This window comes from Oryzias melastigma, linkage group LG16 (assembly GCF_002922805.2).
Source record: "Oryzias melastigma strain HK-1 linkage group LG16, ASM292280v2, whole genome shotgun sequence".
Lineage (NCBI taxonomy): Eukaryota > Metazoa > Chordata > Actinopteri > Beloniformes > Adrianichthyidae > Oryzias > Oryzias melastigma.
The window spans coordinates 8,439,679-8,461,576 of NC_050527.1; the positions used below are offsets into that span (position 1 = coordinate 8,439,679).

At 39.8% G+C, this 21,898-nt stretch overlaps 1 protein-coding gene across 3 annotated transcripts in view; it reads left to right on the forward strand.

Annotated features, from left to right (window-relative positions):
- Positions 1-21,651, forward strand: part of atp8b2 (ATPase phospholipid transporting 8B2) — a 26,132-nt gene extending 4,481 nt beyond the window's left edge. For 2 of the 3 annotated variants that reach the window (XM_036216035.1, XM_036216033.1), the window contains 28 exons: positions 2,858-2,916; positions 4,946-5,059; positions 5,203-5,301; positions 5,389-5,450; positions 5,539-5,611; positions 5,822-5,892; positions 5,960-6,039; positions 6,433-6,591; positions 6,660-6,748; positions 6,839-7,035; positions 7,118-7,238; positions 10,108-10,195; positions 10,271-10,305; positions 10,402-10,561; positions 10,652-10,840; positions 11,229-11,344; positions 11,475-11,639; positions 11,737-11,848; positions 12,442-12,547; positions 13,609-13,855; positions 13,948-14,131; positions 15,442-15,665; positions 15,745-15,828; positions 16,126-16,371; positions 16,472-16,610; positions 18,933-19,063; positions 20,167-20,751; positions 20,826-21,651. In XM_036216035.1, coding sequence (XP_036071928.1) covers positions 2,858-2,916; positions 4,946-5,059; positions 5,203-5,301; positions 5,389-5,450; positions 5,539-5,611; positions 5,822-5,892; positions 5,960-6,039; positions 6,433-6,591; positions 6,660-6,748; positions 6,839-7,035; positions 7,118-7,238; positions 10,108-10,195; positions 10,271-10,305; positions 10,402-10,561; positions 10,652-10,840; positions 11,229-11,344; positions 11,475-11,639; positions 11,737-11,848; positions 12,442-12,547; positions 13,609-13,855; positions 13,948-14,131; positions 15,442-15,665; positions 15,745-15,828; positions 16,126-16,371; positions 16,472-16,610; positions 18,933-19,063; positions 20,167-20,751; positions 20,826-20,918 — 4,028 coding nt within the window. In that variant the 3' untranslated portion in view covers positions 20,919-21,651. Of the gene's footprint in view, positions 153-2,857; positions 2,917-4,945; positions 5,060-5,202; positions 5,302-5,388; positions 5,451-5,538; positions 5,612-5,821; positions 5,893-5,959; positions 6,040-6,432; positions 6,592-6,659; positions 6,749-6,838; positions 7,036-7,117; positions 7,239-10,107; positions 10,196-10,270; positions 10,306-10,401; positions 10,562-10,651; positions 10,841-11,228; positions 11,345-11,474; positions 11,640-11,736; positions 11,849-12,441; positions 12,548-13,608; positions 13,856-13,947; positions 14,132-15,441; positions 15,666-15,744; positions 15,829-16,125; positions 16,372-16,471; positions 16,611-18,932; positions 19,064-20,166; positions 20,752-20,825 lie in introns of all 3 variants that reach the window. The other variant, XM_024268352.2, reaches the window with a different exon arrangement.
- Positions 21,652-21,898: the final 247 nt, after the last annotated feature.

Below are 21,898 nucleotides of genomic sequence, written 5' to 3' on the forward strand. Positions count from 1 at the left end.
GGTCAGATGTTCCGACCAAAGTTTGTTCATTTGAGAGAAAGCTAAGATGACGGTGCTGAAAGAAATCCCGGAGATATGGCTTCCAGTTGTTTTTCGTTTGCACAAAAAGAAACAGCAATGTGATGGAGGAGAGGCGAAAAGGAGGCGAACAGGTACGAGTCTGAGTGGCGCGCGAGGCTGCAGCTGCACCGAACAGTGGATGCTGTTCACTCCATCCTTCATATCCATGACAAGTGAATCCAACTTTTATTCCACATTTCCCATCAATCCATAACATTTGCTTCCACTTTATTTGTGCACAAAAGCATTTCAATTATATTTAAGTTATCTGGGAAGTTACTGTTTTCACTCCATCACATCCAAAAATAACAATTCATTTTTTTCCTTTGGCTGTTTCTTGTTATTAAAGTGGTTAAAAGTAACAATTAACCAACAATAATTCCATATTTTTCCAGATTTTTGTATTTTGGTGCGAGTAATTGCTGTTTCTGCTCCCTGGGACACAGATCAATCCTCCAGGCGCCACCCATCTGCTTCTTCATCTCCCCAATCCCTCAATCACAAATCAAACAGGATGTCATTCGAGCTCCGCTTCACCGTCACTGTCACTGCTTCCTCAAAGAAAGATCACAGTATCACTAGAGTGCACTCTTATGTGTGCATGTGACTCCTTATGAGCTATGATCACGTTCCTGCAGTCTGATCGGACTCTGCTTCAGTCTCAACAATGATATTATCATAATCAGGCTGCAGTCATCGGTGCTGTGACTTCAGCTGTGGTCCTGAGAGACGACAGAGCAGAGGCTTGGCCGGCAGAGACAGGAAGTCAGCAGATGAGGGTCACAAATAAACACATTTGAATTGAGAAAAATCTGTTTATTGATTCCAAAAAATGTTTTTTATTTGTGATTAAATTGGTAGGTACAAAAGTTCCCCATGCATGGACAGTGATACTGATACAGAGTTTTCCTGTACAAAGAAAGTCAGCATCAGTGTTTCTGATGCCCTTGAAGTTGTCAGATCATTAAGCACTTACTGAGCAGTTTGTTAAAGATGCTCGTGCATTAAGGCTGGTTAGCTTGCTCAGGGTTGGCCTGACAGATGCAGGCTGGTCCTGATGACAGGCTTGGATGCCTGAGTGCTTACCAGGACAGAGATACTTGCAGTCTTCGCAGTCAGAGCCTTTGATGCCAGACAGATCACACAGCAGGATGACCTTCAGGAGGAGCAGTGTCTGCAAAACTACAAATGCAATAGATTGACTATTACAATAAATGTTTATTTCTTATTTTATTTATGTTTTTTAGCATTATGTTCAACTAAACTCTGATTTGTGTTTGGGTCAAAACAAACCCAGAAAGGGTCAGTTTTAACTCAAACAATATTCTGTGGTTCACTTAGTCCGTTCAACAAAATTTCAATTTTAGGGAAAATGGTTTTAGCTATTGTAAAATCTTTCCCAGTGGTCGCTTAATTCAGATTATGCTGCTTTTAGCTAAAATAAAATAAGAAAATGTTGTTTTTTTAGGACATAGTTTCTGCAGAGCGGTGGTGGTTAATTCGAAATTTGCCTCTGAGTTGTGAGTGAGACTCTTGGCACAAAGTATGCCCGCCCCCTCTTCCCGTCGAACATCTGTTTACACTCTCTCCCACTGGCTTACAGCCCCTCACAACCCCAAACTACATTAGCCGTGCAACAAAAATGGTGAGCAATATCGGCACTATCCAGTGTACAGTTTTGAGCTCGGACAAAGTAAATAAAGACGTTAATGGATCTATTTGTCTACAAGTGAATACACGGTTGGAGCACGGTTGCAGCTTTTTGAAGCTGCTTTTTTTTTTGGTCTGCTCCTGATTCACAACAATTTAAATATAGAAATACCCAGAAATCCAGTTTTAATCTTAATTTTTTTCTGCATCGTCGGAAAAATGCAACAAGAACATCTTAAAAACACCAAAAACACATTTTCATGGGAGTGGGTCTTTAAAAAAAACTTAGATTTGACTCAAAAATTAGTAGGGCAGATGGATAAGCATTGATGAATAGAGATATCCTCTTATTTATGTGTATTATCAATTTAAAGTAGACATTACATTGGTAACCCCTGATCTTTGTAACGCTCTGAGACCACCTCTATTGTGAGCTTTGTGAATAAACAGAACTGAATCGAGCCTTCACCAGGGCACAGAATTTGCTGGTTTTATTACAAATGTGACCTTTTCTGTTTCTCTGTAAGAGTGTGAAAACTTTACAGCGAAAGAAGTGCAGAAACACAGGAAACCACAGTGGCTCTGTTTGTATGTTGGCTCGTGATTATAGGTTGATGGCTTTTGCTGTGTGATGTCCCTTCCTGTTGCACCTCACAGCCTCTAAATCGTCAGTCAAACCGATACCGAGAGTCTTTGCTGTTTCCGAGCGAAAGCGTCTTAAAATGTACAGGGTTTCTCAAAGTGGACAGACACTGTTTGTGCACATATTTTACTTAAAAATGAAGATCACTGGTATTAGAGGAGTTCAGAGTTACTGTGAGAATTTTGGGGAAACTACCAAAACATTTCTTTATTCATATGAATAGGAGAGGATGACAGAGTGTCAGTGGCCTGAGGTTTGGCACAGTGAAAAAACATGCAGAGTTTCAGTTTTACTCTTTTTACATTTTCAAGTTTAAACATTTATGTATTTGCATGTACATACTAGCGTTTGCTTGTGCACATTTAGTCATTTCTATTACATCTTTTTGCTCAAACAAAGTTTAAACTATTGTCTGAAGTAATTAGCTAATAATGCTAGAAAAGTTAGCGTTTGTTTATAGCCTCACACAGATTGTGATATTTGATTGTCTGTTTGTGTCTGCAGAGGAGGAGAGGAAGGTCAAAGCCAATGACAGAGAATACAATGAAAAGTTTCAGTATGCGGTAAGAGCATCTACTGTTGTCTCCTGCTGGTATCCTAAACTGTTCAATGTGATTGAGCATAATGTGTCCCTCAATGTGGAGATTTAAGCATTATATGTGCATTGAAACAGTCTTCTGCAAAAGTCAAACCTTTGTTTTAAGGATAAATTACAAAAAAAGGAATTTGTTAGCCTCAAGAAGGCGTAATCTCAAATTGTTTCTTAAGCAAGTCACATCCCATTTTTTAAAAACCCTCTACAGATTCAGAAATTGTTTGGACATAAGGAGACTAATTACTGAAGGTTTATGGATAAGACTGTTCTCCTCAAGGAGCAGATATTTGTCCAAAAAATGTTTTTTTTATTTTCAGCAAATGTTCCTTGTTCTTCAAGTGTTTAGGCTACAGCATTCTTTTTTTTTAAATCCTCATATTTTGAACTGATCACTCCTGTTGTCATTTTACTGCTTTAACCTCTTCATGCCACATATCACTATTTGCAACGTACCATTTAATATAGGGCTAGTATTTTACTGTAAAAGGGCACTGAAGAATTTTATATATATATATTTATAATTTGAGATAACGTCTGGCATGAAAGGGTTAAATGATACAATATTAATCTGAAAATAAAATTAATATATTTTTTCTTTTTATTAACTCAAGACACTTTAGTCTACGTCCATTTTAAAGAGGCCATACCATGAAAAATATACTATTTTAGCTTTTACGTGTATTATAACATTCCTTACTATTAACATATTTACGTATTTTGATCCGTTCACGCATTTCTGAGTAATCCTCCAAAAAACCTGCGTTCTCAGCAGCAGCCCCTCCCATACCCATGACAACCAACAGGTCCTCCCATGCTTACATCACAAGTTGAGAACCGCCCCCTCCAGGAAGAGTCTGCTCCACTCCCAGGCTAATACAAACACTTTCTCTGCAAAGCCAGCAGTGATCCAGTTAATCAGTGGCCAAGAAACTCTCGTTCGATTTAGCGTTCGAACTTTGTGCGGTGGTGAGGAATCTACACAACATATTGGGATGGATCCTGAATGTTTCCGAGAATGGCGCAAACAGATGGAGATAATGGGAAGATGGCAGGAGAAAGGGAGGAGACTATCTCCTGGTGGAAACCGCGAGCGATGAATTAGAAGAACTTGTTTGAGTGTGAATTATTGAGCATAGATGGAGCGTCAGAGTGTCTTCAGGAAAATGATCCACATTGAAGAAAAAAGATTTTTGATACAAAGATCGATGAGTCTCCTAAGAGAAAAGAACCGTTCTCAGCCAGTGCTAATCATCATTTCAGTAAATCCTGAAATGTTCATCTGGTGCTCTCTGCATTTTTCAACCAAATTTCACCGCAAAATGAACTCATTATCCATCACCATCTTGTCCGTGCCAAATTTTGAGGATAAACGCCTGGGCTACACAGTATTACATCAATATAATTTATATATTTTTTAAATGTATGTTTTTTTTTGTTGTGGGTGACACGCTGATGAGGCCAGCTCTAGGTTGACATCGTGAAATGGAGCGTAAGGCGGAGCCTCATAGATCGAGTCATTTTACTTCTAGGTATCAAAAGAGTTCTCAAAAATAACTCAATTTCATAAATAAAGTTTTTTAGTGTTCCAAAGGTAATATATGATCATATATATGGAAATATTTTACTCTGAAAGGCTTAAAAAAATCACGGTATGGCTCCTTTAAAGGAAAATAAATGTAGGGAGAAAATCTAATTTTTTTTTGTTCAAGTTGACGTCTAACTTCTTTTTAAGATTTAATTTCAAACTGCATTGAATGTTTGAGCTTTATCTTTAAATTTCAAATATTTTGTTGTTACACATTCTCATCAATTGTCAGTTTTGATTTTAACCATTACCGACCTGTTGCAACTTAACCTTAACATCTGCAATTATCTCTTCTTAGAGATTTTATTTTGAAACTCTATGTTGTTTGAACTTGTAGAATTAGATCAAAATTAGTTTGCTTTTGATGTGAAGATATCCCCCCTAAAATAATTCTGATGTTTTCTTCATCCAGAGTAACTGCATCGTGACATCAAAGTATAACATCATCACCTTTCTGCCTGTAAACCTGTTTGAACAGTTCCAGGAAGTAGCCAATACCTACTTCCTTTTTCTGCTAATATTGCAGGTGAGAACATGTTTTTTATGTCTATTTTCTTTGGAAAATAGATCCTGGAAAAGTCAAATTTTGAATATAAACAAGGTGTAAATGTGGGAGTTTCAGGTGGATGTGTGTTATTTAATATTAGTGTTGTTGTCCTTGTGCTTCAGCTGATACCTCAGATCTCCTCCCTTTCTTGGTTCACTACCATCGTGCCTTTGGCTCTGGTCCTGAGCATCACAGCAGTAAAGGATGCCACAGATGACTATGTGAGCATGTGTTCATGCACCACACTTCGACAGACAGAAAAAGCTGCACATCAGTCCTGCCAGACACCTCTCGGTTTTGTCTTTCAGTTTCGCCATAAGAGTGACAACCAGGTGAACAATCGTCAGTCTCAGGTTCTAATCCGAGGCTCGTAAGTCAATCTGTTCAATTCTTCTGATTCTGATGGTGTTTATTTAGAAGCTGCTTCAGGACTGAGTCACTGTGGTTTTCTGCTGCAGGCTGCAGAATGAAAAGTGGATGAATGTTCGAGTGGGCGATATTATTAAACTGGAAAACAACCAGTTTGTGGCAGTAAGTATGACAGCAGTACGTCAGTGTCAGAAACGTTCAGACTCAAGTAATTCAATCAGGATCACTTTAACCCAGAGAACTCTAGGGTTACACTGGATTTACTCAGTCTGCATTTATCCGACGGCTGTGCATTGTCACCTTCTGACGTTTTCAGGATTGCTGCTATTCTGTTTGCCTCATGCAGTCAGTGCAAAAATCTGTTGTTTCCAGGCTGATGTGCTCTTGTTGTCGACTAGTGAACCTCACGGGTTGTGTTACATCGAGACAGCAGAGCTAGATGGGTAAGAAGTCCAGCAACTCCTTTCTTAAATTGCTTCTTCTGAATCTAAATGTGTGTTTTTGACGCAGAGAGACAAACATGAAGGTGCGTCAGTCCATCTCGGTGACAGCTGAATTGTGTGACCCAAACCACTTGGCTTCGTTTGACGGTGAGATCAAAGAACAAATCTCGGTTTCTGTGAAATTTGTTTGTTTTTCTGCGGCACGCTCTCGCGACCGATGGAAAGAACTTTCACGATGATTCCGCCTTTCTGTCCTCCACTGACACCAGTGAATGTCATCACCCACCCACCAGCCAAAGAGCTTTGAATCAGCAAAACACCCCACACAGTTCTCACCTGCTCGGGGAAATGCATTACTGCAGCACAGCAACCCACTCACTGCCTCATATCCCCTTACAGGACGCTCGCTTCTGCCTCTGAAGTGTGCACAAAAACATGATCACACTGCGAGAGGGGAAAGTGTCTTACTAACAGTGGCTGGATCTGACTGTTTACTGACAAGTAATAGTAAAAGTGGGATTATTTTATTGTGTTCTGAAGGTGAAGTGATGTGTGAACCCCCCAACAACAAGTTAGATCGATTTTGTGGGACGCTTTACTGGAGGGAGAAGAAATACCCCCTGACCAACCAGAACATGCTGCTGCGAGGGTGCGTCCTGCGCAACACGGAGGCCTGCTATGGCCTGGTTATTTTTGCAGGTGTGTTTCCCTCTTTTCCTTTTTTTAGCTTCCAAAACTGTCCACAATTGACATTTTGCTTGTCTCAGGTCCAGATACCAAACTGATGCAGAACAGCGGTCGCACAAAGTTCAAACGCACAAGCATCGACCGCCTGATGAACACTCTGGTCCTCTGGGTACGACACCGAAACTTTCACTTCATTACTATCTTTGAATTTAGTTTTAAATATAATTTAGTTTAGTTTCTAATGATTCATTTCTTTCAGATCTTTGGCTTTCTGGTGTGCATGGGGGGGATCCTGGCTGTCGGTAACGCAATATGGGAGAAAGAAGTGGGCTTCATGTTTCAAAGCTTCCTGCCCTGGGATCCTCCTGTGGACAACTTCCTGTTCTCAGCCTTCCTCTCTTTCTGGTCCTACGTCATTATTTTGAACACAGTGGTGCCCATCTCTCTTTACGTCAGGTAGGAAGACGTGTAGTAAATCCTTAGGATTCCCAAAAATCCGAGGGAAATAATCCTCTTCCTTGTTTTGTTTGTGCATCAGCGTGGAAGTGATCAGGCTGGGTCACAGCTACTTCATCAACTGGGACCAGCAGATGTTCTGCTCACAGTGCAACACGGCAGCTGAGGCCCGAACCACCACACTGAATGAGGAACTGGGCCAGGTGGGCTCTCTGTGGCTGAGCAGTAGCTTCAAAAACAAGCGGAACGTTTCCTCATAATGTTTCAGATCCATTTACTTTATAAACATTTGTGTTCTTTAACTCATGTGCGTCACTTCCCTCTTCATCTTCTTAAATGAAGTGAGCTCAGAGCAGAGTATTGACTCTATAAATATGCTAATGTTGCAGCACTGATATATTTTCTCACTGATTATCAGTGTCTGCATATAGAGACCATGTGGTCTGAGCGGCTGTAGCTTCTTCAAGTTGTGTGGACAGCCTCAGTGAACAGAAACTACACATTTCTCCTTTTGCTCCACTCTGGTCACACTTTTGTTCTGCTGGGCCATAAGTTTTCATATATAGGAGAATGTGTAGTGTGCTGTATATTTATTTTTTATATTTCAGACACCCTAGACCACAAAGTCAAGGACAGGGGCCGGATCTGGGTAGCTATATCAAGCCCTCCAAATTATTTTATTTTATTGTTGTTATTAGTGGCCCAATGTTATCTTGCATCTAACTCACATCATTTTGATGATTTTTTTTTATGGAGAGTAAAATATTGACAGTTATTAAAGGTTTAAGTTGATTTATTCTGGAATAATATTCCTGCCTTTTTATTATTCATAATTATGTTAAAAAGTTATGATTTTAAAGTTTTTAAAATTGGCACTCTGCTAGCTTTTTGGACTATTTTGGAGTTAAGCTAATATTTCAGCTACATGCTAGCTGTTTTAGCTAACTTAGGCTTTTTTTGTTTTGTTTTTTTATGCTGTTTTGGAATCTAGCTAATTTTCAGCTACATGCTAGCTGTTTTGGCCAATGTAAGCTTTTGTTTTTAAGTTTCTTTAGGCTGTTTTGGAGTTAGGCTAATATTTACACATTTTGGCTAATTTTCAGTTTATATTTAGTTAAGTTTTGCTATATTTTTCAGCTACATGTTAGCTATTTTGGCTAACCTAATTTTTAGTTTTTTTGGGCTAATTTGGCATTCAGCTAATATTTTAGCTGGCTATCAACTTCAGTGTTTTTAGCTATTAGCTTCAGTGATTTTAGCTATCAATTTCAGCATATTCAGCAGCCAAATTTAGCTTACAGCATTCACACTAGCATTGTTGGAGGTAATCCTGTATATCAAGTTCATAATTATGTTAAAAAGTTATGGTTTTTAAGTTTTAAAATTTTAGTTTTAAAGTGTTCAATAAATGTTTTTATCTTGTTCGGCCCGCGTCCTTAGGTGTATTTTGGATTTTGGCCCCCCCATCCGATTGAGTTTGACACCCCTGCCTTAGACGATGTATTTGACTAACAAGCAACTAATTGAAATTATAATAAGGGTAAGCAGTTGCCTGGTTGGATGAAATTTTAACAGATAACATGGTACGAGCATCACACACAACACTGTGGCAAAATTTATTTGCAAGTTTCAGAGAATTGGAACCGTGGAAAATATGTATCATTGTGTATTCAAAACAACAGTAATCAAGAGCACATTATATAGATAAAAACTTGTTCAATATCGAATGTTTTTTTTTTCTATGCATGGAAACTTATGGCACACCCAGTACATTTAAAACAGGAAAAGAGAAGCTTGACGATACATTAAACTTTCACAATAATACAGTGAATAATCCATATTCAAACTGTCAAATAGAAGGGGTGTTTTAATTAGTAAATTTATATTCCTACAATCCAACCAGATCAATCTATCTGAGGCAAGTTGTTATTGGATTGAATTATTCCATTATAAAATTGTATCAAAATGAAATTAATCGATAATGTCGATCTTAGATAATACAATTTGGATTGAGACACAGTAGATCTATAGCGCAAAAGTGACCCGCACAACAGACAACACATATGATCAATCCATCATTACAGTTCAATGTGTGGAAACACTTTGAATTTTGTAAAGACAGCGTGATATCGTGTCCTAGTGTTTTATTTGTATTTTTTAATGTAAAAAACGGCAGTGGGCAGAACTTTATGAAACTAAAATGTGAATGGATTTGACATTAATTCCTGTTTACTTGTTTATTTGTTCAAATATTTATCAAACACAAATGTGGAAAACTTTACCTGCACTGTTCAGTAGAAGGTATTTATCTCAGTCACACTGCTTGAATTTTTGGCTAAAGATGTTCTGGATCGATTTTAGTTCAGAGAATCAGATCGTTCAAAATGAACCAATGTCGACTGATATGAATCAAATTATGGTACAAGTCAAATTGTTGGTCAAATGAATCGTTACACCATTGTCAAATAGGCATCAATGTGGGCTTTTATAGTGTAATATGTAAAAATAATCTCTAAAATGATTCAAATGAAATGCTTTTAAAATAGAAAAGCAAAACAAAGCTAATATTAATTCACAAATTAGAGGGTCTAAAGAAAAATGTAACAAACTATGACTATAGTACAGAACCATCTGAGGATATTATTGTTGCTATGGAGTCGAATCCAGAACTGCAATGGAGAAGCTCAATGATGTCAAGCAGATGTTGCTAAAACAGGAAGTTCTAAAACTAAAAACTGAGAACAGAAACACTAGAACAAGAAATGTGCAGGTCCACTAACAGAGACTCAAGAGATAAAAGTGACCAGTTCCTGACCAGTTCAGGAACCTGGAGGATCCTGCAGAGATGCACCTCCAGCAAAGAAAACCAGATTGACAAATATATGAATCATTTTTACTAAGAACTTGATGATGAAGTATAAAAAAGTACAAAGCAGAAGTAAAACTAACCTCATACTAACAAAAATAGATTTTGTTAGTTTGTTAGATTTTGTTTGTATAGTTTAAAATAATGATGAAACTTAATTTTTAAAAAGAAAAAAAATGATTTTGGTTTGTGCATTATAATTTTAGGTAGAATACATCTTCAGTGATAAAACTGGGACTCTGACTCAGAACATCATGACCTTCAACAAGTGCTCCATCAATGGACACTCTTATGGTATGTAGACACACTCAGGAATGCTCGTGCTGGTAGACATCAATTCTCATGGAAATCATTTTCTCTTTCTTTCAGGTGAGGTAACAGTCCCAATGGGAATACAGCCAACGGTTGGTTATATTTACTGATTAAAATTGAAATCAAAACTCTATTTTCTGGAGGTGTTTTTTCATTTCTGCTCCCATATTTTCTGTTTTTATCCTCAGAGGCTGAACTTCACTCCCCTGAACCCGCTGGCAGATCCCAACTTTTGCTTCTATGACGAGAAGCTGCTGGAGTCGGTCAAAGTGGGGGACTTGGACACGCACGAGTTTTTCCGTCTGCTCTCCCTGTGTCACACCGTTATGAGTGAGGAGAAGAGTGAAGGTGGGCCACAAGAAGAGGAAGAGGGAGTCGCCAACAGCACAGCACCTGGACTTTATTTTTTTCTTACAGTTCTGTCGTCCGTCTGCACAGGGGAGCTGGTTTATAAGGCTCAGTCTCCGGATGAGGGGGCTCTGGTGACAGCAGCTCGAAACTTTGGCTTTGTGTTTTGCTCTCGAACACCTGGTACCATCACCACCACAGAGATGGGCCAAACGGTCACCTACTCACTGCTGGCCATACTGGATTTCAACAACATACGCAAGAGGATGTCGGTTATAGGTGTGGCACAGTTTCTATGTCACCTAGAGAACAGGAATATATAGTTGTGTACTATTGGAAACTTAATGAATTGTTGTTTTTAATTATAGATTTTTAAAAGTTTTGCTACAGAAGAAATATTGGAATTCCTAGTAAAATCAGTTAAAAACTCAAACTTTGAAGGAATCAATAAATAAATTTTGGGTAAAATAAAAAACCCAGAGTGAGCTTAATAATCAAGTTTCTTGAGATTGATAGTTTATATGTGACTAAAAGTTTTAAATGTCAATGTAATCCTTTCTGGAATTAAAAGAAGTGGCATTATAGAGGAAAGTCCTGTAGGCAAAATCTGTTTACTTATCGTGGCTTTGTGATTTATTTTACTGATGTTTTTCTGTCGTTCACTCAGTGCGTAACCCAGAGGGCCGGATCCGTCTGTACTGCAAAGGAGCCGACACTGTGCTGTTTGAGAGGCTCCAACCCTGCAACCAAGAACTGATCACCATCACCTCCGACCACCTGAATGTGAGGAAGCAGGAACAGTTCAAATGCAGCACTGCCATCTAGTGTCCTGTTGCTTAAACTGCATTTTTTTTAAATCTATTTAAAATCTTTTCAATTTATTGATGTGGTTTTGTTTGGTTTCCTTTTAAAGGAGTACGCAGCAGACGGGTTGCGGACGCTTGCTCTGGCCTATAGGGACCTCTCAGAGGAGGAGTGGGAGGCTTGGTCAGAGAGCCACCGCATGGCCGACAAGGCCACAGACTGCAGGGAGGACAGGCTGGCAGCAGCTTATGACAAGATAGAGCAAGACATGCTGGTGAGTCTCTTCTGTGACTTTGCTTTTCTTTTCTTTAGGATTTACAGGTAGTTAAGTATGTTTGTGTGAATCATTCATTGTGTATTTCTGTGTGTAGCTCTTAGGTGCCACTGCTATAGAAGATAAGCTGCAGGAAGGTGTCCCAGAAACCATTGCTCTCCTCTCGCTGGCCAACATTAAGATCTGGGTTCTTACTGGAGATAAGCAGGGTAAGACTGTCACCGTCGTTTTCAAAACAGCATATTTTAAGTGTATTTTTGCAAAAAAAATGGCTGCACAGGCATCAAAAGAAAGAAAGACAGAAATAAGATGCTGTCGTGAAGGTGGAATTCTGGGATGGAACTGGGCGTAAACTTGAACTTAAAGTCTCAGAAACTTCCATGAACAGAGTTCAAGTTAAGCTCAAAATTTCCACTCAGCGTCAGAAGATTTGCTGCTGCTAAACATAATTTTAATCACTATTTTCGTTCACTTTGCTTTAGGTTTTGCCGTCACTGCCTTGAATTTGAGCTATTTTGTGTTCAAAATAACAAGAGATCTTATGCAACAGTGTGTGTTTGTTTATATGTGATTGTATTTCCTTATTTTACTGCTTGCTTGGATCAAATGACTTATAGTTTTGTGCAAATGCAATATTTGTTCCACTGTTTAAATGAATTTGATGCTGGACTCGACAAAACACAGAAAAAGGGAAAAAATAAAATTTTAAGAAGGATGTTTCATCAGGGAAACGGTCAGATATTTAGAGACAACTTGAAACAACAAAAATATGTTTCTATCTTCTCCGTTTTTCCCCTCGCAGAGACAGCTGTCAACATTGGGTATTCGTGCAAGATGTTAACAGATGATATGACTGAGGTGTTTATCATCAACGGACACACCGTTCAGAGTGTTCGTCAAGAACTCAGGTCAGTTTATTTTATTGCAGACCTTCCCAAACCTCTTGTGTTTTTTCAACACACTAGAACATCAAAGGACGTGCATTTGGATAAGAAAAAGTTTCAAAAGCATGCATGATTAGAGTTTCAGCTGTTGCAGCGGGACCAAAAAAAGCTTTGGTCTGTCACAGATTCTGCACGTCTGAAACAGATGTGTGACGTTCATCAATGATACACTTCAGCTGTAATAGACAGAATTAAAAAAAAATGTGGTCCAAGAAATCAAGTTTCTTGATTTTTACAGAATTAATCTGTGCATTAGTGCAAAAATGAGGTATTTGTAATGGAAACGTGGTTGGTAAAGACAGAGGTCAAAGGTTTCCTTCAGCAAGTTTGCAATGTAAATGCTATTTTGGCCCACTCTTCCATGCAGATCTTCTCAAGAGCTGTGATGTTTTGGGGTTGTTGCTGGACAACACAGACTTTTATCTCTCTTTAACGTCAATGCAAGAGGTTAAATCTTCTTTTAGAAGAGCAAACACTAAAATTTACACTATTTACCCCGATTGTCAAAGGCCGGTAAGCCTTGTTTACACTGAGCCGTCCGGCACGGTCGAGTATTTTAGGGTTTCCGCTGTAAAATGGACCCATGAATCAGTTCCGAACCGTACCACTAGAGGGCCCCCATTCGTTGTAGGTCCATAGAAACTGTAGGCACCGTGATGATGACGACATTAGAAAGCGCTAATATAGCGCTAAGCTAATGTTTCCAACATTTTTAAGGTGGTATTCTTCTTAGTCGCCCACAATCTTCTTTCAAACAACATTAAATTTCTGTTATACACGATATACCAGAAGTAAAACAAGAAAAAGTCGAGCTCCAGGATGACCTCCATTGTTGTTGCTTTTCTTGTCGTTGCGCTACAGTGATGCAATGACATGCTCCTTACTGGACCTGGAAATGAGGCTCAAATGTCTTTAATTTTAATTTCAGCTCTTAGCTTGCATTATTTTTATCTAAAGAACTCAGAAATGATTCAATTGTTCTTTATTGAAGCCCTGATGATGCTCACTTTGTTTTCTCTGTCCAGGAGAGCGAGGGAACGCATGATTGAGCTGTCACGGGCCAGGGAAGAAGGGAAAGTGGTGGAGGGATGGGCAGAGGCCTGCTTCATGAGTAATGGATGCAAGGAAGGACAAGCAGGAGACGGGACAGCAGATGCAGGAGGAGAAGGAGCGAGGAAACCCTCTCAGTGTCCTCCCATTGCCCCCGTTTCCTCAAACCTCATGGACAGCGTCTCTGGAGAGTTTGCCCTCGTAATCAGTGGTCACAGTCTGGTATGGATTTTCTGTCTTCACACAATATTATATTATAATATCGAAGTGTGTTTTTCCTGTGAAGCAACTGACTTGGATGTTCACTTTTCCAGGCTCACGCTCTGGAAGCTGACATGGAGGAAGAGTTCCTGTCGACGGCTTGTGCGTGCAAAGCGGTGATCTGCTGCAGGGTGACGCCGCTGCAGAAAGCCCAGGTGGTGGAGCTGATCAAGAAGCACAAGAAGGCCGTCACTCTGGCTGTAGGAGACGGCGCTAACGATGTCAGCATGATCAAAAGTGAGTCGCAAGGGAAGGATCAATGCGTGACACGTAGGAGGGAAGAAGAGGAACAAGAAGTGTAACTGTGTTATTGTTAGAGGAAAGAGAAGCGGGCTCTTCGTCCATCTTTAAGCAATGAAGACTCTCCGCAGAAGCAGATGCTGTGTGGAAAGATGTGTGTTGCACTAGTTGTGATGTCTCGGTCAGGTTAGGAACTGTTTCTACTGCCTGAGTGGAAAACGTGATTCCAAATCCTTCTTATCACCCAGTTGATCTTTTTTCCAAATGTCCTGATTTCAATGTTTTTGAAAGTGAAGACTAATGAAAACTCCAGATCCAATCCTCTATCTCACTTAGAGTTGTGCAAAAGTTTCCTCACCTTTCGTGGCTGAATTTGACATCAGCATGTTTACACTTATGCTTCTTGAAACGTATCAGTGGCAGAAGAAAGAAGAAATGCCATCAGTGTCTCGGTGCAGGGTTGGGGTTGGGTCACTTCCTGGAACCTCTGAAGCCAGACTCCCAAACACATGCATGGGTGTAGTACTTAAACTGAAAGAAAACTTCTGCTTCTTGGTGGTCTGCATTTAAACTTTCAGTTTTAGTCTGAGATATTAAAATTAAATGCTGTCTGAGCCTATTTAGGGAATATTTTAATTCTATTTTTAATTATTTTTTAACAGATATTTTTTATCAATTTATCTTCAGTTGTTGTTAATTATTATGGGAATTATCCAAATAAATAACTAAAATCCTCAAAGCATGTTAAATTAGATATCATCAGGTAAATAACAAAAGTTAATTGAGCTAATCAATACTTTTTAGTTATGAGAGATGCAACTATCAGTTCAATAATTCAGCAGTTTATCTTATTCTTATATAAATATATATATATATATGTATTTAAATTAGCCGATTTCATTAAACAACTCATTATTTACTCATTTTTATTTCATCCAATTGAGATTTTTTTGTTTATTCCAGAGAAATGACATTTTTCAGGTGTCTTGACAACTACAGTTTTCTTTTTATGCACAAATGTTACTTTGAAAATACATACATTCAATTCAATATTATAAAACTGAATATATGCTCTGTAACGTAAATAATAATCATTGTATAACTTTTATTCTTTTTGCTCATATTTCCTGTTAATAAACTAAACACAACAATTTGATGCACGTTGAAATTAATTTTTAAACAATTTTAGCATTCAAAGCCATCAATTTTTGTACATTTTTTTCAGCTTTTTTGAGCTTTTTGTCTTCCATTCCCAACAACACAAACCCTAATTTGACAGCGTTCTCTCTCCTTCATCTCTCCGTGAGGTGCTCACATCGGCGTCGGGATCTCCGGGCAGGAGGGGATCCAGGCCGTTCTGGCCAGCGACTACTCCTTCGCCCAGTTCCGCTTCCTCCAGCGCCTCCTGCTGGTCCACGGCCGCTGGTCCTACCTGCGCATGTGCCGCTTCCTCTGCTACTTCTTCTACAAGAACTTTGCCTTCACCATGGTGCACTTCTGGTTTGGCTTCTTTTGTGGATTCTCTGCCCAGGTCAGAAGAAACATTACACAAACCAACATGAGGAAGGCTCATTATCTCCATTTTGACTGTATGTGTGTGCTTCTTACAGACGGTGTACGATCAGTACTTCATCACACTGTACAACATTGTGTACACCTCCCTCCCTGTGCTGGCTATGGGGATGTTTGACCAGGTCTCTAATATTTATTTATTTGCATTCCAGCTCACATTCTGCAATTAGCATTCTTTATTTTTTACAAATATAAGACTCTACAAGTATTTTTTATTTATAGTATTTTTTAAGTAGTTTGAAAAATATTTCCTGTGTTGCTCCATCTATTTTTAGACGTCCCCCATGAATAAAGTTTTCTTCCCGCTTTAACTTCACATGCTTATGCTTGCATTTTTTTTTTCTCAAACCACCATCCCGCCTGTTCACCACCGGCCGTCTTATTATAGCTGATGAGGTCTTTCACTTCCTCTATTACAGGATGTTCCAGATCAGAGGAGTCTGGAATATCCCAAGCTGTACGAGCCTGGGCAGCTCAACCTCCTCTTCAACAAAAGAGAGTTCTTCATCTGCATCGCTCAGGGCATCTACACCTCAGTGGTGCTGTTCTTTGTTCCATACGCCGTGCTGTTAGATGCCACTCAGAGCAACGGAGTGCCGCTGGCAGACTACCAGAGCTTTGCGGTCACAACAGCAACAGCCCTGGTTATAGTGGTCAGTGTGCAGGTGAGAGAAACTATACTGAAGCTGGAATCTACTCATTTTTACTCCCTGTGAACCTGCGCATTCTTCTGGGTTCTTGAACCTTGTCTGCATGGTTTCACAGATCGCTCTGGACACAGGCTTCTGGACGGTCTTCAACCATGTGTTTGTGTGGGGCTCCCTGGGGGCCTTCTTCACCATCATGTTTGCGCTGCACAGCCAGACCCTCTTCAGAAACCTTCCTAACCAGTTCCACTTCGTAGGTAGGTTTCACGCTTTTTCTAGTCTTTCAGTCAGACCTACCGTGAGTTTTTCTGTGTTATGTTAATCTAGAAATCACATTGCATGTTTTTTTCAAATTATTTGGATGCTACTTCTGCAAATAAGTATTTGAACACCTGAGAAAATCAATATTAATATTTGTTACAGTAGCCTTTGATTGCAGTTACACAGGTCAAATGTTTCCAGTCATTTTTGCATATACTGCAGGAGGGATTTTGGCCCACTCCTCCACACAGATCTCCTCTAGAGCAGTCAAGTTTCTGGGCTGTTGCTGAGAAACACAGAGATTAAGTTCCCTGCAAAGATTTTCTATTGGGTTTAGATCTGGAGAATAGCTAGGCCGCTCCAGAACCTTTTTACGGAGCGACTCCTGTAGGTATCCTGGCTGTGTTCTTCGGTTCATCTCACGTTTGAAGACCCATCTTCAATGCTCAAACTGAGAGAAGGAGGTTGTTCCCCAAAATCTTGCACTACATGGCTCCAGTCATCCTGTCCTTAATTCAACACCCCCATATTTCACAGTAGGGATGGTGTTCTTGGGATGGTACTCATCATTCTTCTTCCTCCAAAAACGGCGTGTGGAATTGAGACCAAAAAGCTCTCTTTTGTTTTCATCTGATCACATGACTTTCTCCCATGATTCCTCTGGATCATCCAAGTGGTCATTGGTAAACTTAAGACAGGCCTGGACATGTTCCGGTTGAAGCAGCAGAACCTTCTGTGCTATGTATGATTTCAAACCATGATGTCTTAGTGTATTACCAACAGTAACCATGGAAACGGTGGTCCCAGCTCTTTTCGGGTCATTGACCAGCTCCTCCGTGTAGTTCTGGGCTGATTCTTCACCTTTCTTAGGATCACTGAGACCCCACCAGGTGAGATCTTGCGCATGGAGCCCCAGTCCAACGGAGACTGTCAGGTTTAGCTTCTTCCCTTTTCTACTAATTGCTCCAACAGTGAACCTCTTTTTCACCAAGCGTCTCGACCATCGCCCCGTAGCCCCTTCCAGCCTTGTAGAGGTCTACCATGTTGTCTCTGGTGTCTTTGGTCAGCTCTTTGGTCTTGGCCATGTCAGCTGGAGTTTTACTGATTGTTTGGGGTGTACAGGTGTCTTTATGGAGCTAACGAGCACAAACAGGTGCTTCTAATTTAGGATAATTAGTGGAGTGTAGGTGGACTATCAGGTCTTTGAGGGTCAGACCTTTAGCCAGTAGACCGGTGTTCAAATACTTTGCAGCAGTAGCATACAAAGAAATTATTAAAAGTCATACAATTTGAATTCCAGATTTTTTTTTAGATTATTTCTCTCATAGTGGTCATCCACCTAAGATAAAAATCTCAGACCCCTCCATGATTTCTTGGTGGGATGATTTGCAACATCACTGGACGTTCAAATACTTATTTGTCTCACTGTAACTGTGTGATAGTGTTTTGTAGTTACTTACACTTGAGTCAAATGTTGGTAAAGCTGATAGAGGATTAGTGGATCCATATCACTTAACATAGAAAGACTTAAGCTGGGGTCACTTCTAATGAAAAGTCTATGTAGACGTGTTTGAAACTCTTGCGTTGCCGCGTAGCTACACAAGTTTTTATGACCATTTTCCGGTTCTACTTACAAAACACATGTTGAAAGTTAAACCAGGTTGAACTTTGACCAATCAAGGACTCAGGTTTGGCTTCACACTTTATTGCCATAAGTAGTTTCTCACCATCCAAACATAAACCCTTTCTATGGTCACAGGAGTATAAAATAATACATACTCTGAAGTGAAAAGCCATACTTCTTCATTACAATCTGATGAACAGGTTTGGGTTTGTTTGTTGGTGGAGGGTTGTAGAGGAAGTTTGGTGGAGGGAGGATTATAGTATGGGGTTGTTGTTTTAGAAACTGGGTTTTGATCCAGAGATTTTAAACAATTGGGAGCAGTTTGAGAATTATATTTTATTTACCCTACATAACACCACTACTGCATGGATTGGGATGGATCTCAGCCCGATGGATGGACCACCTTTGGTGTACTAGAGTAGACCATGGGCCAGACCTTCTTGTCCATCATAAGTGTTGAACCTCACAAATGTGCATCTGGAAGAACATTCTAACATTTTCACAAACCTCCTGGAGAGTGTGTGCCAACATCATATTTGATCCTATAGATTAGAATATATGTCATTTAAATTCAAGAAGAAGATGAAAGAACACTTTCAGCAATGTAGTGTATTTGCAGTTTAAAGTATTTTCAGTTAGCTATAAGAGGGATTTAACAACACGTGTTCATGTTTTTGTGTGTTTGTGAAAACAGGCAGTGCCCAGAACACACTGTTGTCACCAGTTGTGTGGCTGACTATTGCGTTGGCTACTGCAATATGCATAGTTCCAGTTTTGGCATTCCGCTTCCTCAAGCTGGACCTCAAGCCTCAACTCTCGGACACGGTGAGGAAACTAAAGTTCTCATTTATCAGCCCTCTCTTTCTCTGTTTTCCCAGAGTGTCCCTTTATAAAGAGGGTTCACCACTGATTAACTGCATGGTTTATCATTATTAGTTTGTCTGTGAAATGACACATTTGTGCTGATTGTCACTGGTCTCGTGCACTCTCAATGCCCTGCAAATATTGACTTGATCAGTCTACACGAATGATGCAAGTGTGAATGAATTAAAGTCTCGTTTTTGGCATCACTGGTCAATCAAGCAGAGCGACTCTGAAGGTCGTGAGAGGAAATTCCTGATCTCATTTGTATGTAGTTTCTCTGCTATATGAGAAGCTGTTAGTTTCACTGAACATCTGACTGTATCAATGCTACATTTGGAATGGTAATTTCAATTGGGTCCAAAATGTGGAAAAAACTGAAAAAAGATGCTTCCAAACCAGATTTCTAATCAATAAAAATATAATGTATGTGATATTTGTTAAAAACAATTTTAGAAAAATGTTTGTAATTAAAAAAATCTGATTTTTTGTCAATATTCTGACTTCTGGCTTCAATCTCAACTTTCTTTCTTTTATTTCAAAATGTATCTATCTTTTCAGACTTTTAGCTATTTAATAGAAATTCAGAATGAAAGTTTTTTCTTTAAATTCTATCTTTATTCTTTAATTTTCAAAATTTGTCTTATCTTCTTTCATCTTAGAGCTCTGACTTTAAAAAAAAATCAACCTAATAGTAGATTTTGTGCCAAAATTGTGACCACTTTTGTTTACATGTGCGTTTGATTTTGAAATTCTGATTTTTATTGTAATTTTAACTTTTCTATGCTTCCATTTTTTTCCTGTTTACTGACCTTACTGGCTTTAATTTTAACCATTTTTCTTATCCTTTTAACTGCCTGCTCAACCAAATGATGGAGCACATTTAGAAAACATGTTTTTAAAAATATAGATTGTGTGTGTTACTCCCCCAAGGAAATAAACAGCAGAAAAATACATTTTTAGTTGATTTTTTTTCCTTTTTTGTGTAGTTAAAGGGTTAAATTTCTATTTTAATATGAGTTTTTTTAAATAACATTTTAAAAAGTTATGTACCCTGTCATCCTCAGGTGCGTTACACTCAGTTGGTGCGTCAAAAAAGACGTAAACCAGCAGGTCGCAGCATGGGAGGTGTCTGGCGTGGCGCCGGCAGTGTGTCAGAGGGTCGGCTGGGAGCCCGCGGTGGCTCCAGGAGGTCAGGCTACGCCTTCGCTCACCAGGAAGGCTTTGGAGAGCTGATCACATCAGGGAAAAACATGAGGCTGTCCTCTCTGGGCCTGGCCTCCTTCGCCTCCAGACACAGCACCAGCTGGATCGACACGCTGCGCCGGAAGAAGAATAACCACACGCCTCCTGGCACCTCAGGGGAGTGCAGCCCGGCGCCCAGCACCGTCTCTGGGTCGGTTCCCCCACTATCCAACTCCTCTTCTGTCCTCGGGGGCTCTCAAGAAACTCCCATCGAGGAGGAAGCGGTCACAGCCCCAGCTCAGAATTCAGACTCTGACCTTGCGTCGGGAAAACAGACGTCTGCAGTCTCAGATGCAGCTACTCCTCAGGGTTCAGCTCAGGCAGCTGGGACCTCCACCTCCACAAGAGGGAAACCCCACGCGAAGGACTCACCGGGAGGCTGGACGCACTCTCTAGGGACTGTTCAGGTCAGCCACTGTTTCAACTACAAATAAAGAACACTAATGAGCCAACATTTCATATGTATTCTTTCGTTTAACAGGAAAGCCTCTTTGGCTGGACGGGGATCACAACTCGGGCCAGAGCATCCAACAGAGCAGACTCCGTCGCCGGGGAAACGAGCCATGTTGTCTAAATGGAGGATTCCCGTTTGTCTTCTGTCTACCAGATGTTTGGACTCATATACAAACCTCTTTGCACGCTTCTCTGGAGCGAGCAGTTAATTTTATCTGCCCAGTGTCCTCGTCCTATTATTACAACAGAAAGGAGGAGGGAAGTGGCGCATTGTGAGGACACGGACCGTCTCTGTCTATAACAGACTACACTGTGGGTTTATTGAACTTCCTGATTTACAAGCGAGCTAGATGGTGACTGATGGCTGTAGCAGAGATTTGCAATATTGAAGTGGACTCACGTGTCTCTGCTGGATTTCACGAGCCTTAAACCTCCTCAGTCCGAGAAAGTATTAACCGACACGAACAGACTGAACTGAATTTAGATGTGCAGCTTTAGGTTTTTCAGTCCTTTTCAGATCACTAAAACACAAGCATCTGTCAAAAGGGTAGAGTGCTGGCATCTTTGTTTGTAAAAGTCTTCTCAGTTAAAAATAATGTGCTTGTTCGTCATCGTTCTCAGTGAGAACAGTATTTTCCTTTATAAGAAGCAGTTAAAGACTTTTTTTTTTGCTCTTTCATCTGCTATTTTCATCTTTTTTGCATCATATTGATGTGTGCATAAGAACCTACATGAGTTGCACCTTCAGTCAAGCCTTTTAGTGCTTTGATTTGGAACGTTTTGGTCTATGAAAGGCCAAAATACGTTTGTGTAACATAGGATGAGAATTGGTGCAAGGAAGAAAATAAACAGTAAAAATATAAAGTGTTGTGTTTTTATTTTAGTACCAATCTGCTGGTGTTCCCATGAAGAGTTTATTGAAGATGAAACTGTTCGATGTGTTTTCACTCTGACCTCTGATCCATGTCTAGGTTGGATAATCATTAAGCAAAGTAATCAAAAGTTTTTCAAAACACATACGGTACTAGCTGTTGTAAGAATCAACTCCCATGTACAAAACACATGCAAATACAAGTTCATGCGCCTATTCAAATTTTATGC